This window comes from Pleurodeles waltl, chromosome 11 (genome assembly GCF_031143425.1).
Source record: "Pleurodeles waltl isolate 20211129_DDA chromosome 11, aPleWal1.hap1.20221129, whole genome shotgun sequence".
Lineage (NCBI taxonomy): Eukaryota > Metazoa > Chordata > Amphibia > Caudata > Salamandridae > Pleurodeles > Pleurodeles waltl.
Window position 1 is genome coordinate 782322947 of NC_090450.1, and position 15359 is coordinate 782338305.

At 45.7% G+C, this 15359-nt stretch overlaps 1 protein-coding gene across 1 annotated transcript in view; it reads left to right on the forward strand.

Moving 5' to 3' along the window:
* KSR2 (kinase suppressor of ras 2) overlaps positions 1-15359 on the forward strand; it is a 2099185-nt gene that overhangs the window by 2003902 nt on the left and 79924 nt on the right. Inside the window, exon 17 of the mRNA XM_069212691.1 lies at positions 7835-7966. Within this exon, the coding sequence (XP_069068792.1) occupies positions 7835-7966 (132 nt within the window). The remainder of the gene's footprint in view (positions 1-7834; positions 7967-15359) is intronic.

Genomic DNA, 15359 nt, shown 5'->3' on the forward strand with positions numbered 1-15359 from the left:
GCATCATGCAGCAGTGGTTCCTGCAAGCTGTAAGGCTGCAAAGTAAGATCATGTGTCCTCATTGAGGATGTCGCTGATGAGGGGCTTGCGATTTGAAATCTTGCGTCAGGTGTGTCCTGCATCGGCTAGCTCTGAAGACGTAGGGCTACTGAGTAGCATTCCATCTGGCACAGCAGTCCTTCTCAGTCTTCCACAGTTGCAGAGGTGTACTGAAGAGTTGGGTCTAAGGGACCAATATTTATAACCAGTGCCAGCTTTGAAGTATGAGAAGGATATAGAAGAGCACCAAGAGGTGCTTGGAGTTTCCTGCCGCCTTGCCCTGGCCTCAGATTGTCTGGGGTCACAGTAGACTAGTATCAAACCCTTTGTGAGTGTGCTCAGGCAGAACCTTTGTGATGTGCATGTGTGGTAGTTCACAGGTCCTCCCCTCATCAAATCGGAGATGGTGCATCCTGCCAGCACCTATGGCCCTTTGTCTCACTGTCTTGGTGCAATATACAAAGACCAACTGCCAGCTACACCTAGTGACGTGACCCAGAATACAGACAACAGGCATCAAATAGTTGGGACAAGAAAAAGACAACTTTCTAAAAGTGGCATTTTCAGAATTGTGACTTAAAATCTAACTTTACCATAAAGAGGGCTTTTAGTTCCAATTCTTTAGATACCAAACTCAACATTTCTACCCACTCCCAAATGAACATTATCACATATTAAATGTTATCCTATGGGAGAGGTAGACCTTGCAGTAGAGACAAGTGAAGTTAAGTGTTTTTCACATCCAGGACATTTAAAACTTAAACGTACATGTCCCACTTTATAAATACAGTGTACGCTACCCCATAGGCTGTATATGGCCTAACCTAGAGGTGACATATACATACTAAGAAGTAAGATTTAGGCCTGACAAAAGGTTTACTTTGCCAGGTCCAATTGGCAGTTTTGAAACAGCATACAGGCTGCCATGACAGGCCTGAAACATGTTTGAAGAGCTACATAAGTGGGTGGAACAATCAGTGCTGCAGGCCTACTAGTAGCATTTATTTTACGGGCCTTGGCAAATGTAGTACTTTATTAGGGATTTACAAGTAAATTAAATATGTCAGTTGGGTGAAAGCCAGTTTTACTGTGTTTAAAGGAATAATAACAAGCACTTCATCACTGGTTAGCAGTGGTAAAGTGCACAGAGTCCCAAAGCCAACAAAAATGAGATCAGTGAAGAACGGAGCAGGAATGCATAAAATTTTTGGAGGAAGACCACCCTAAGGCTGTCAGCAGGGGGTGTAGCTTAATCAGATTCGGGAGGTGTGAATCTCCAATTTCCCAATAATAATAATAATAAAAATAATAATAATAATAATAATAATAATAATAATAATCCAATTTATAAATCACATAGCTACTTCTTACGAAGTGTCCCAGCACTAGGATGCTTACTCCGGAGACTAATGTTGCCCATCCCACAGGGTGGATCTCATCTAGATCCAAATAGCCAGGTTTTTTGTCTTTTTCTGAAAAGGATTTTAGATGGGGCTTCCCAAATTGCCACAGGAAGAGAGTTCTACATTTTGGGTGCAAGAAAGTCAAAGGAGCAGCCTCCTAGTCAGACTCTTTTGAATTTATGAAGGATGGCCTGTTTGCTTCAGCCGATCTTAGGTTCCTAGGTGGTACATAAAGTTTCACCATCAACTGAAGATAATGTGGACCTTGAGAAGATTACTCTTTGCCTCACCAGCTGCCAGTGCAACTTTCTTAGTGCAGGACTGATAGAGGCCTGCTTGGGTAGCTGGATCAATGCCCGAGAGGTAGCATTCTGGACCCGTGGAAGCCTGTTCAGACAAGACTGGAATACACTCAAGTAGAGGACATTACACTAACCCAGCATAGATATCACTAAGGCCTGGATCACCATTTTTTGGCAGAGTTAGGTAGGAGGTGATGAATTTTCTTCAAAGATATCAGCATCCTAAAACATTTCCCTGCAAGGGCAGCAATCTGGGCATTGAAGGAGAGTTTTTTGTTGAACCAGATTCCCTGATATTCTACCTTGGAATTGGAAAGGTATAGAGGGCCTAGGTTTTCAGGTCACCAAGAACTGGACGAGATGTTGAGGTGCTTGCCCAGAACCAATACCTCTGTCTTTCCCGCATTTAGTTTAAAGCAGTTTAGGCCTATCCACACCTGATGGGTGTAAGTGAGGGAAGAGGCCACAGATTCACTTTTCTGAGATAAAGTGACAACAGTTTGGGTGTCACCAGCGTATGAAATAATGGTGAAGTCATATCGCTCCGTGTCCTCCGCCAGAGGGCAGACATACACATTAGAAAGTGATTTGTCCTTAGTGAGGAGTCCTGCAGTAGTCTCTGCTGCAGTGAGTGCCCGTCAAGTAGAATGGTTTTTGAGAGACCAGAAAGGTACATCCCTGCAGGAATTAGATCAGCCAGAGCAGTGCATTGCCGCCAATGCCACAGTTCAAGAGCCTCTTGATCACGATGTTATGCAATACGGTTTTGAAAGTGGCACTGGGATCCAGCATAAGGATAGCCACAGTATCACCCTCATCCATGATCCAACAGGCCGAATCGTAGGCAAGCAACTAGGCGATTTGGTGCTGTAAGAGGGACGGAAACCAGATTGAGTTCTGTTTAGGAGATTATTGTCCTCCAGTTAGCTAGAGAGCTTCCTGTTCACCTGTTTCTCTGCCTTTTTAGAGAATAGAGGTAGCAGTGATATAGGGTAATAATTTTTCAGGCTTAGCGGGGTCGAAAAGAGTTTGTTTTAGGAGAGGTACCACCATGACGTATTTCCACTACTGGGGGACACATCCGGAGGACAGAGAGAGATTGATAAGTTCACACAGAACAGGTTGAAAAGTTTCACAGCCCTGCTCCAAAATGGAGGGGGAAATTTGGTCTGCTCGGAAAACAGATTTAATGGCGGAGCAAAGGGATGTAAGTTCCACAATTTGGATAGGACAGAAATGCCGAAGCTTAACGCTGTCAACTGAGGGATCAAACCATGCAATCAGCCGTGGGTGTTTTCTGGCTTCTGCCGGAAAAGAGACAGATATTGTCCCCTTTTTTAGAGAAAAAGGATGCCAGAGCATTATAGCTTTCTTCAGACGGGAGTGATGAGGGTGAGACTGAAGAAAGCGAGGCGAGAGATTTAACAATCTGTAAGATTTCTCGAGAGGAGTTATAGGTGGCTTGAATTTTCCAAGAGTAAGAATCTCAGCGGGACTGGTCGATGAGCAGGTGATATGCTTTTAAAGCCATCTTTTAGTCATCTCTGCAGCCTGGACCAAAGGCTCTGTACCAAAGACACTCTAGTCTCTTGCATTTCTTTTAAAGGACCAAGAGTTCATTGTTGAACCATCCTGCTGAGGGTTTATTTCTACATGCAACTTATTTTACGAGAGTGGTGATCTGGTTTAATACTCCTCTGATCCAGCCATCAATTTGAGTGCTGGCTTTATGGACATAGTTGTCCAGTGTTGGACAATGATTGTCGAGGGCTTGATTAAGCCTCTCAGGGGTTACTTTAGGTCATTTACGAGCCCACATAGGAGTATCAGCACAGTTCACTGTTGTCTTAACGTGGGATATGCTTATGGTGGTGGCCAGATGGTCAGACCACACTAGAGGGAAAGGAAGCAAAGTTTAAAAATATGCCACATTGGTAAGCACAGGGTCAAGGATATGCCCTAATCTCTGTGTAGGGGAAAAACAAGTTGGAAAAGTTGAAGTCTCTCCATGTTCTCAACTAGAGTTTTCACTGCTGGGCAAATGGCGTCATCAAAATGGGTGTTAAAATCGCCTTGTATCAACAGATTGGAATAGTGCATAGTTAGAGGTGCTAGCGTGTTAGCTAGTTGGGTGGAGAAGTTCAACAGAGGCCCTGGGGTCAGTAAAAAGAGCTCCTGACACAGCAAGGTTTTTAGAAAGAGCCAGGGGGAAAAAAGATGTTTCACTGCCCTCGATAGAGAGTCCAGAAAAGGAGCACTGGATTTTTTTTTAATGATTATTACAATCTCACCTCCTCTTTGTAACTGCCTGTTGGGCCTAACAATGGAGAAACCTTGCGAGGTGGCCTGCTGTATATCGGGGGAAGAGTCCTTGTTGAGCCAAGTTTCACTCAAAAAGATTGCATCTGGCCTATGCTCCTCAAGAAAGTCATGAATTTTGATTTTATGCTTTACCAGTGATGTGCAGTTTAGTGAGAACAATTTGAAAGAGTGGTGAGGTCATGATATAGAGCTTGTTCTGCCAGTCAGTGATATGGGGTTGGGAGCGAGAAATCACATTGAACACAGTGTGAGTCCCTGTTACCAACAGGTAAAGATTCACAGCAGTCTTTGGGCTGGGTAATACGTAGACCTAGTAGTTCAGGTTTGCTGCATTGGATGAGAGCTGATCTGAGAAGACCAGGGGTCCTGGCCCCTGGCCCCATCCAGGTGTGGATGGGTGCAGATGGGCTTGCCTTTGGTGTGCCGGTACAGCCACTATGCGGCCAAGCAGCACCATCGATTAAATAGCAGTGTGTCAGAGCAACTAGACCGCTAACCCAGAAATCGGTCTGCACATTTCCTGGTCACGTGGTTTAAACACACCATCGCCGACCAGTTCAAAAGTCTCCAGTGAGATGAGGGTGGAGGGGTGAGATGACTAAAGACTGGGAGGGATTTTCCCACGGGGAACAGGGTCAGTACTGATTTGCATTAGGTGGGCCCTTGCCTAGAGTGGCACAGTGGGCGGAAATCTCTTGAGTTTTACAAATCCTTTTATCAAGTGACTGTCTGTCTAATATACTAACCCTGACTCGCAAAAGGAGGAGGGCACACAGGCAGATTAATAGGGCAAGGTGAGCCAGAGGCACGCCATGGTTCTGGCTTGGCTCTAAGAGTTTGTGCACAAACTGAGTCATGAAAACATCTGACATGTATATTGGACAAAAAACTTGTAAACTTATGATACAATTTCCCTCAAAATTAAAAAAAGTGTATTCCTTTAACATGCAGAAACACTTCACCTTAGTACATCAGATTACAACATTGCATAGACAGACTTACACTTAAAGTGGGACATTTTGTTAAAATGATCATTTTTAGAAGCATTCATAGCTCACGTCCCAACCACAATGCCATTAGTAAACTAAAAGGCAAGTGAGCAGTTATGTAAATCCTAAACACAGCCCAGATTCTTACCATAGATAGAACAATATTTTTGTATATTAAATCAAACATAAGTGTTGCTTGTGCAGTGCACATCCTGAACTCAAGTATTTAGAAGTGTGCTCATGTGTGATCATGCAGGGAAAAGGTGGCTCTCTGACATAAAATTGTTGCATAGCATCCCACAGTTTGGACAAGCAATGTTGCCAGTGTTCATTCCAGGTTATCAGTTTCCCATTTTGGAATTCAGCCAGCATTGGGTATCTCTGTCTCTCTCTCTCTCTCTAACCCATTTACATCAAAGGTCACAGTTTGCCTTTCATTCTTGGCTTGGGATTAAAAGCACTCAGAGATAGCAGCCATGACTAAGAGACCCGAAACCCAACTAACAGGCCAAGAATAAATATTTTGGGGTGGTGGCACACCCCAAACAACCTCCCTTGAAGCTACACCTCTGGCTGTCAGGTCTAACACACCCCAGTTATTCAGATGGGGAGAAGAGGGTCCCATTAAACTTGTATCGCTGCTAAGACAGCCCAAAAATGTTCAGCCTGACATATTAATGGTATGCAACTTTTGACAAAACATTTTCTATTTTACCAGTAAGTCATTAAATCCACAGAATAAAACATATAGAATTATTCGACCACTATTAAAAAGGAAAATGGAAAGAGAAACACGGTGAAATCATTGTAATAAAGATTTAAGATAAGAAAAATGCAATTGTCTGGCATCAAGCTTATTGAGTTATGTATAATTTGCGGATTTCGAGAGGCTACAAACATATATCTACATATCCAACTTTGATGTATTTGCAGAGCCAATGGAAGATCAAATGTCTGATTAAAGGAGAACACACTATACTCAGGAACTGAAACAAACATCAAATCATTGAAGACTGGGCTGATGTTGAGACTAAATGACCCACTTTGCAGACAATTGTCTGCCCTACCAGAAATGATTAAGAGGAATTCAGACTGACTGGAAATACTTCTTTGACTATTACTATATCCTCTCTAAACCCGCAAATCATATGTAACTCAATATGATTGATACCAGACAATCACCAGTTTTCCCCACTGATAACACCCTCCATTGGTGATAGGTTACTATTAAGAGTGGGTGGTAAATTCTACTCGTCCAGCAGACTTTGTAGAATTTTGGCCACTCCATGTTATGCTTGTAATGCAGAGTTCTGGCCGAATTCCACCAACTGCCATGAGGTTGAGTTTTTTGCTGCACGTGGCTCACCACTTGTAAGTTGGTGAGCGAGAATTGGCATCCCCTAGTGAGATTTTCGGGCCCTAGGAGGGCACCCAGTAAGATTTTCTCACAGCGAATGCTCGCAGGTGGTTGTGAAAGTTCACTGTGAGAAAGATGCTGCTTGAGAGGAAAATTTATTAGAGCAGCAAAATAAACCTGAGAATCAGCATACCCTGGAACGCTGTGTGGTACCATTCGTGCTGATTTTTCGGTGCGGAACAAGCACCAGGTGCTAAAAATCAGCGTGAGTCATTGTCCGATTTCCTCCCATTCGCGAAACGCCACAGAATCTCGCAGTGTTTTCATATAACTCTGCATAATCTACAGAGCGAAATTCCACAAGTTCTGTCCACCCCTAGTTACTATAGCACATATGATAAATTGCATTACAATAACTTTACATCCACTGTCATTACACCAGAAAGGTAAGTATGTTTCTACTTTTGTTAATTCCACTCATACTTACTTCCCAAAGTAAGGATGGAATTAATAATAGTAAATATATACTTAATCTTACAACGTGGTGATAGGTTGAGGAACTGGATGCAATATCAATATAGGTCCACTTGATACAGTATATGGAATTCAGCCATCAGAAACCCTTAGTCCTGCTTGCTACTCACTTTGCCCTGGCATAGATTCTCAACAGCGAGGAGCTTAATTAAATTCTGCCCAAATGTTTGGGTTTGTTTGTTCACTTTAGCCTTAATTGATGTTCTAAGCAGGGGTGATTTAATTTATTACCAGAATATTTTTAGTACCAGAATTCTTGTTCTAATGTGTTAAGTTATTTAAATTTGTGAGTTGGGTATTGTGTGCCTTTAGTGTAGAGGCCTTAATATGAATAATTCCCGTCATGGAATCAAAATACTGTTTTATGAAGAGCTAGTGTACCTTTGAAGAAAAAACAACTCAGAGTGGAGCTTCTTGTTTAGAGCTGAGAGTGTGTACCTTTTGTTGACTTGTATGACTGCATGTCTGGATTGCTGTGTATATTTTTTTAATATAGCGTGGAATTTTAGAACTCATGTAATGTATGTAAAGTCGTATGAAATCACAATCAATATAAACATATAAAAATGTTAAAACAAATGGTTCCATATTACAATAATTAATCCATTTGTGACTTTAGCTCTTTGTGGAGGAGTTTGCTATCTTTAGTATATTGACTCGATATTCTGCACTCTCGGGAAATGTAGAGCTCTGTGAACATACCTAGCTAGCTCTTTACAACTACGTACACTGTCAGTTGGTAAATGAGTTTTATATTTGATTACTAACATGGCAGAAAGTTTTATAAATGAAGGTGCATCCATATTAAGTCACAAGATCTTTAGTAGCTGCAACACAGTAAGACACTGTTGAGATACCTAACCAGCTTGTGCCTCTTTATTCCCACAGGAGGGAGAGCAAGCTGCGGATCCCCAATGGATGGCTGTGTCACCTGGCCCCAGAAATCATATGCCAGCTGTCTCCTGACACAGAGGAAGATAAGCTTCCGTTTTCTAAGCACTCAGATGTGTTTGCACTTGGGTAAGTGTTTTCAGCTTTTCTTGTCAACAAAAGGTTGTTCTTGTTGAATCATAAGTTTAACTGTTTTCTAAATGTTGGCTGTCTGACTGATCTTAGGTTGGAGAGCTATAGTGAATGTGTTCGTGGGTAGATCAGAGTGCACAAAAATATCAAAGGAACCAGTCTTACACATACGACATAGAACGTAATAGTTTCCCATTTATAAGCAGAATATGAACTATATAAAGGCACATGTGCACGTGCAGTTGCTGCCTGCTGCTGTCAAAAGCATGGTGCAAATCTCTTCTGTTTGGATCTCTTGTGGGAAACATGAATAAAAGTCAAGATTTTGCTCATTTATCTCCAGGTTCATCGTATTCTTAATACCGAGAAGAATTTAGTGATTTGTGTACTAAACATGAAGTCGCAATGCGACCATGCCTTCATTTTGTATAGAGACGGAAGTGCTAATCTGTTGCAGTGCAAAATAGCCATTGGGCGAGTTTCAGAATCCATTCCCGTTGGTATAAATGAGACAGGATTCCACCAATAGCTCGAAAACGCAGAGCTGGAGACCTGCGAGAGACAATGGTACTACTAAATGCCACTCTTCTCTAATTAACATGCAAGCTTGCTGGCCCTTGATTAGCAATATGTATTCCTCACCTGGGGTATTTAATTTATGTGTATGTCCCAAGTCTTTAGGGCTTTTTACCTCCTTATTTGAAAGAAACATTGTATCTGATAGAGACTTCTAGTGGCAGATTCCTTACCTTAGAATTTCCCCAGGCGTCCGACTGGATTCAGAGGTTTTTCTTCGAGCAGTAGCGCTGTGCGCCGTTAGGTGGCGTCGGTCGACTCTGCGGGCGTCGTTGGCATCGTGGTCACCATAGTGACATTGCGGTCGTATGTAGGCACCATGCCGGCGTGCTTACGTCAGTTATTTTCTTCCCGCGGCAGCCTACATGGAGATCCGGAGAAGAGCTATCCCAGTCATTTTTTGACTAACTACAACATTTTGTCGAATTCGTTTTTGACGAGTTTTGGTTTGCATTGAGGGATGTTCCATAAAACTGTTTTCAAGCCCTGCGACTCCTGTCACCGGATGATGTTGGATACGCACCTCGTGTGCCTCTGGTGTTTGGACCGCCACCACGACCCGAAGTCGTTCTCCGAATGTCAGGCCATGAACCCGAAAGCTTTGAGGGAGCGGTTCCTGAAGCTTATGGTGGCCCGACACCCGCCTCTGCGTTGTTCCCAGTCCCGTTCGAGAAGAAGGTCAGGAGACCAGTCACAGAGTCACCACCATTCATCTAAGTCCAAGTCATCTGGACATTCGGGTAAGAAGAAGAAGAAGAAGTCGAAGAAGGCGAAACATTCTTTGGCTTAGCCCCGTTGCTCGCATGACACCACGTGGGAAGAGCTTTGACGTTCTAGGCCTCAGTCTACTGAGCCTCAGTATGGGTCCGCTCTGCGCCTCCCTGAATTTCCAGGAGCCGGTGCCACCCCTGCCCAACTTAGAGTTCTATAAGGCCAAGCACCTCATATTTGGGCAGCCCTACCCACCCTTAGCGCCTTCGGGCGCAGGGTAGTCGGTGAGGGCCCCCTTAGGTTTCAAGTTGGGGACTTTGGTCCCGACTCCGGAGGGCACCTCAGGATCCACTTCCAGATCCGCCCCTATGCTGGTTGTCCCAACGTGGCCTTCCCTGGCTTCGAGTCAGACATTGACACTCTTGGTGCCTATTGGCCCCACAGTTAACGTCAACCCTATATTTATCCCAACGACCCGGAGCCAGAACGACATTGCAATTCTGTTTTCCATGGGCTCTGCTGTGCCCAGGATTGATACTGAACCCTATTGCTATGGGTATGGATATGGGGATAGTGTAGAGGGGTCGCTGGACCCTTTAGAAGAACAGCTTGACCCTGACATGGACTGGGTACAGGATTCGGGTGATGCCAGTGGGTTGGAACAGCTTGACCCTGACATGGACTGGGTACAGGATTTGGGTGATGCCAGTGGGTTGGACACCTCCACTGACACTGGCATGTTTTCTCCCCATACCGTGGCTACGGAGGAGGGAGCGTCATATTCTATGGTGGTGAGAAGGGCGGCTTAGGTTTTGAACCTCAGGCTTACTTCTGTGGAGATCAGGCCTAACCTCCTGACTGAAGTGCTTCAGCCTGGGGCCTCCAACTCAGAACCCCTTCTGCCTTTCAACAAAGCACTTACGGGCGTCCTACTGGGGACCTGGTCCAAACCCAGCACAGGGGCTCCTGTGAATGGGACGGTTGCCCACCGGCATCAGCCTGGACCGAATGACTGAAATTTCCTTACCCAGCACCCTACTCCTGAGAGCTGTGTCATCCAGACTTTATCATCCTCTGGTGCGTTCTCTACCGCTCCTCCAGACAGGGAATCAAAAAGACTGGACAATTTGGGGAAGAAGATGTTCTCTTCTGCCAGTCTAGCACTGAGGTCTGTGAACACTGCATGCCTTTTGGGCCACTATTCCCATTCTCTCTGGGATACAGTCGTGCAAGTGCTGCCGCAAGTTCCAGAAGAGGTCCAGAACATTCTCTCCCAAGCCATGACAGATGGGGGAGATGCAGCCAAGTCCATGATACTCTGTGGACTGGATGCAACAGACTCACTGGGCAGATTAGTTGCATCGACGGTGGCATTGAGACGCCACTCCTAGTTAAGGATGTCTGGCTTTTCGGGGGATGTCCAGCAATCTTTAATGGACATGCCCTTTGATGGCACTCGTCTCTTCTAAGACAAGGTGGACACAGCACTCGAGCGATTCAAGGATTCCTGGGCTACGGCTCGGTCCCTTGGCCTCGCAGTCGCTTCTCGCTCCCCCCCCCCCCCTTAGTCCATCTTTTGCTCCTTTCGTGGCTACGGAAGGGGCACCCAAGAGTGTTTATTTCTACTGGGCCACCGACCCGCACATGCTGGACAGCCCCTACGTGGACACAGATACAGGATCCAATGATCTTGTGGATCAGGGAGTCAGCAGGCCGCCTATTCCACCTGTCCTCTGCCTCTAAACCTTCCTAGTCCGTTGGGACATCTGGGACCAGTTGGCGGCAGGATTTGCCATCATCTGCCCCACTGGGAATCCATTACCACGGACAGGTGGGTTTTAAGGATCGTCCGAAGGAGCTACTCCCGCCCCTTCAAGGCTTCTCCTCCCGCCATGCCACTATCATTCGATCATCTATGGGAGGATCATTTGGCACTTCTCCACAAGGAGGTCAAGGCTCTCCTGGCTAAGGGAACCATAGAGAGGGTCTCTGTTCCAGAAGTAGGTCGTGGTTGCTATTCCCACTACTTTCTGGTACCATAAAAGGACAAAGGCCTTTGACCTATCTTAGACCTTCGGTCCCTCAATCTCCTCTTCAAGAAGGAGAAGTTCAAGATGTTAACCCTAGTTCAGGTACTTTTTGCCCTGGACCCAGGAGATTGGATGGTAGCACTGGACTTGCTGGATGCCTATTTCTATATTCCTGTCCTGCCGGCCCACAAACGTTACCTACGATTCGTGGTAGGTCACAAGCACTTTCAGTTTACTGTGCACCCCTTTGGCCATACCAGTGCCCCTCAGTGGTTCACGAAAGTGATGGTAGTGGCTGCAGCTCATCTGCTCAGGTTAGGGGTTCCAGTCTCCCCTTCCTCGATGACTGGCTGTTGAAGGTGGACATGCCCCTGAAAGTCGTCTCTCACCTTCAGTCTATCGCAAACCTCCTGCATTTGCTGGGATTCACTATAAACTTGCCAAAGTCACACCTGACCCCCTTTCAGATGCTACCTTTCATCTGAGCCGTTCTGGACACAGTGCAGTTTTGGGCTTATCCTCCCGAAAAGCGAGATATTCGGGCTATGTTACCAATGTTTCAGCCTCTATCCTGGATTTTGGTGAGAATGACTCTGAGGCTGCTGGGTCTCATGGCCTCCTGCATCCTGCTGGTCGAACATGCCAGATGGCAAATGCGGGCTCTGCACTAGGACCTGAAGTTCCAGTGGGCACAGCATCAGGAGAATCTGGTTCAGATCTCGGAGGGAACTGCAAAAGATCTGCAGCAGTGGTTGTCGAATCCAAATTAGGTCAACGGCAGATCCCTCTCCCTTCCCCAACCAGATCTCGCAGTAGTGACAGATTCATCACTCCTGGGATGGGAGAGGCCACATGGGAGAGGCGGAGATCAGAGGCCTCTGGTCTCTGGCGGAGTCTGGGCTTCAAAACCTTTTGGAGCTCCGGGTGATCCAACTTGCATTGAAATCATTCTTTCCCAAAGGGAAAGTGGTGCAGGTGTTCACTGACAACACCACCAGCATGTGGTATTGCAATAATCAGGTCGGAGTGGAGTCATGGACCTCTTGTCAAGAGGCTCTTCGCCTCTGGACATTGCTGGAACGCCAGGGCATTTCCCTGGTGGTTCAACATCTGGCGGGCTCTCTGAACATCAGAGCAGAAAAGCTCAACCATCGATGCCTAGTCGATCACAAATGGCATCTCCATCCGGAGGTGGTGCAAGGTCTCTTTCAGCAGTGGGGAGAGCCTTGGTTAGATCTGTTTGTCTCCGCAGAGAACGCACAATGTCAACTGTTTTGCGTGATGGAGTTTCCGAGGTGGCATTTGCTCAGCGATGCTTTTTGTCATGAGTGAAACTCAGGACTCCTGTACGTCTTCCCGCCACTACCACTTCTGCCCAGAGTTCTGAAGAAGATCAGGCAAGACCGGGCCCAAGTGATCTTGGAGGCTTCAGACTGGGCACGAAGAGTCTGGTATCCCAAGCTATTGAGCATGGCCATGGTTCCTCCGAACAGACTGCCTCTTCGGGAGGATCTTCTGTCGTAGCAGCAGGGGACTGTTATCCACCCGAACCTGTTCAGTCTCCACCTCCTTGTGTGGAGATGAGCGGCAACAGAGCGGCAACAGTTGACAGCTTTTTAGCTTCCACCCGAAATCTGTAATGTCATCTTGGCTGCCAGGCGTCCCTCCACCAAGACGGTATACGCCTGTCATTGGAAGAAATTTGTGGCATGGTGTATCAACAAATCTGTTGATCCCCTCTATGCACCTCTCTGAGAGGTTGTCCCCTTTATTCTCTCTCTTGCCCAGCAGGGCTCTGCTCTGGGCACCATCAAGGGATATTTGTCTTTTATCTCTGCCTTCTTAAGGATACCAGATCAACCTTCTCTTTTCAAATCTCCCATTGTTGGGAGGTTTCTAAAAGGCTTCACTCATATGTTTCCTCCTGTCCCATTCATCATGCCCCAGGGGGGATTGAACCTGGTCCTCACATACCCCATGTGTGCCCCTTTCGAGCCACTCCACAACTGTCCTCTATAGCTCTTGACCCTTAAAACAGCTTTTTTGATTGCCATCACCTCTGCTCGCAGGCTTCAGGCTCTTTCTTCAAAGCCATCATTCCTCGCAATACATCCTGCCAAAGTAGTGCTTTGTACCAGGGCTTCCTTTCTTCCCAAAGTGGTAACGCCTTTTCACGTAGACCAATCTATCACCTTGTCTACTTTTTATGCACCCCCACATCCCGCTCATGAGGAGGAGAGACTCCGCCATCTGGATCCATAAAGAGCGTTGGTGTTTTCTACCTAGATTGTACCAAAGATTTCCAGGTGGACGATCAACTGTTTGTGGCTTATGTGGGTGCAAAGAAAGGGAAGGCGGTGCAGAACAGGACCGTGTCACGATGGGCAGTCCTCTGCATCAAGATGTGCTACGCTCTGGCTAAGAAGCAACCCCCTGAAGGTTTGCGTGCTCACTTCACCAGAGCTACAGCTGCTACCAGAGCTACTGCTACTACCACAGCAGTCCTGGACATCTGTCAGGCAGCTACGTGGGTATCTCTGCACACTTTTACCAGACACTACTGCCTGGACAGTCAGATCTGCAGGGACGGCTATTTTGGTCGTTCGGTCCTGCAGGACTTTTTGGTGTGATTTTAGTTCACAGCCCAACACCGATGATGGTATTGATTGGGTATCTATTCTAAGGTAAGGAATCTGCAAGTAGAAGTCTCTATCAGATGTACAAGTTACTAACCCTGGGTAACAATATATCTGGTAGAGACATATTCTAGTTGCAGATTCCTTACCGACCTGCCCATCCTCCCTGCACTGCAAACTGATTTCTAGGGATGGGTACTTCCCTCGAAGGGCCCTAGTTTTGGTGTACCATTCTCAGTGTTCTTCAAGGCTCTGTGCTTCTGGCGTGGAAATTCGTGAAAAGAAACAGACATCAGTGTGCCGCGGTGGCGCCTAATATGACCGCGACGTCATCACGCCAAGCATGACGTCAACGACACCTGCGAAGTTGACCAATGCCACCTAACGGCGCCCAGGGGTACTGCTCGAAGAAAAATCTCTGGATCCAGTCTGACGGCTGGGGAAATTCTAAGGTAAGTAATCTGAAACTAGAATATGTCTCTACCAGATATATTGTTATCGAAGGTAAGTAACTTGGACTTTAAAACAAATTAAACATATCAAGGTTTATCCTTCATATTGTATAACCCAGTACGCCTGTGATTGAAAAGTAATGGAATTGCCGCATGAAGTTGGAAATGGGCTCTTCTGTCACAGGACGTTTCTTTCAAATCTGAACGTAGTCAAATGATGCCACAATGTTTCAAATCCCATATACTAAAAATTGGGTAATAGATTAAATCGGTGGATGAGGGGTGTATTCTCTTTTTTTGGTACATTTTAAAGCCTGTGTTATGTCAGTGAGGGGAGCAATGCACACCATGCTAGTCTTTAAAATGTTTTTAAGTTGTCAGCCTTTTAATTCTGCCGCTGAAATTGTTACTCGGGCAATATGGGGCACAGAAAAACAATTGACTCTGCTTTGTGTGTGAAAAAGGCTGCTTTATTGAAACAGGTGTGCACCCCAAAACAACAACCTGGCCTGGAGCCTCACAAAACTAAAGACCTTTCTATAGTTCACATCCTCCTAACGACTACCCCCACCCCTAAAAGCCCAACCTCCCCTTAAACTAGGAAGTAACTATATGTGTCATGATTTATTTGCATTCCAAAACTTATAACACCTGAACTTGTAACCCTTGAACTTTCCCCACCTTTGAACCTTAAACCTGTCGAATGTTTGCACATAACCTCCTGTGAGGTAAATTCTGCTCTATATGTATTGTGAACTTGCTCAGCCTCTCCCTTTCATCCTGTTTTCCTATGTCAAAACCGCAGTAACCTTGTGTAAAGGTCTACAAATTGTGGGACACAACCACCAGGAAAAGTAGTAGCTGATTTTGCTACCCCGAACCCCCATGTTCTGTCCTCTAACTTCTTAGAGTCCCAGCGTACTCTCCAGAAACTCCCTGATCTGCAAAAGATACAAGCTCATTCTAAATCTCAATAAATGAACAC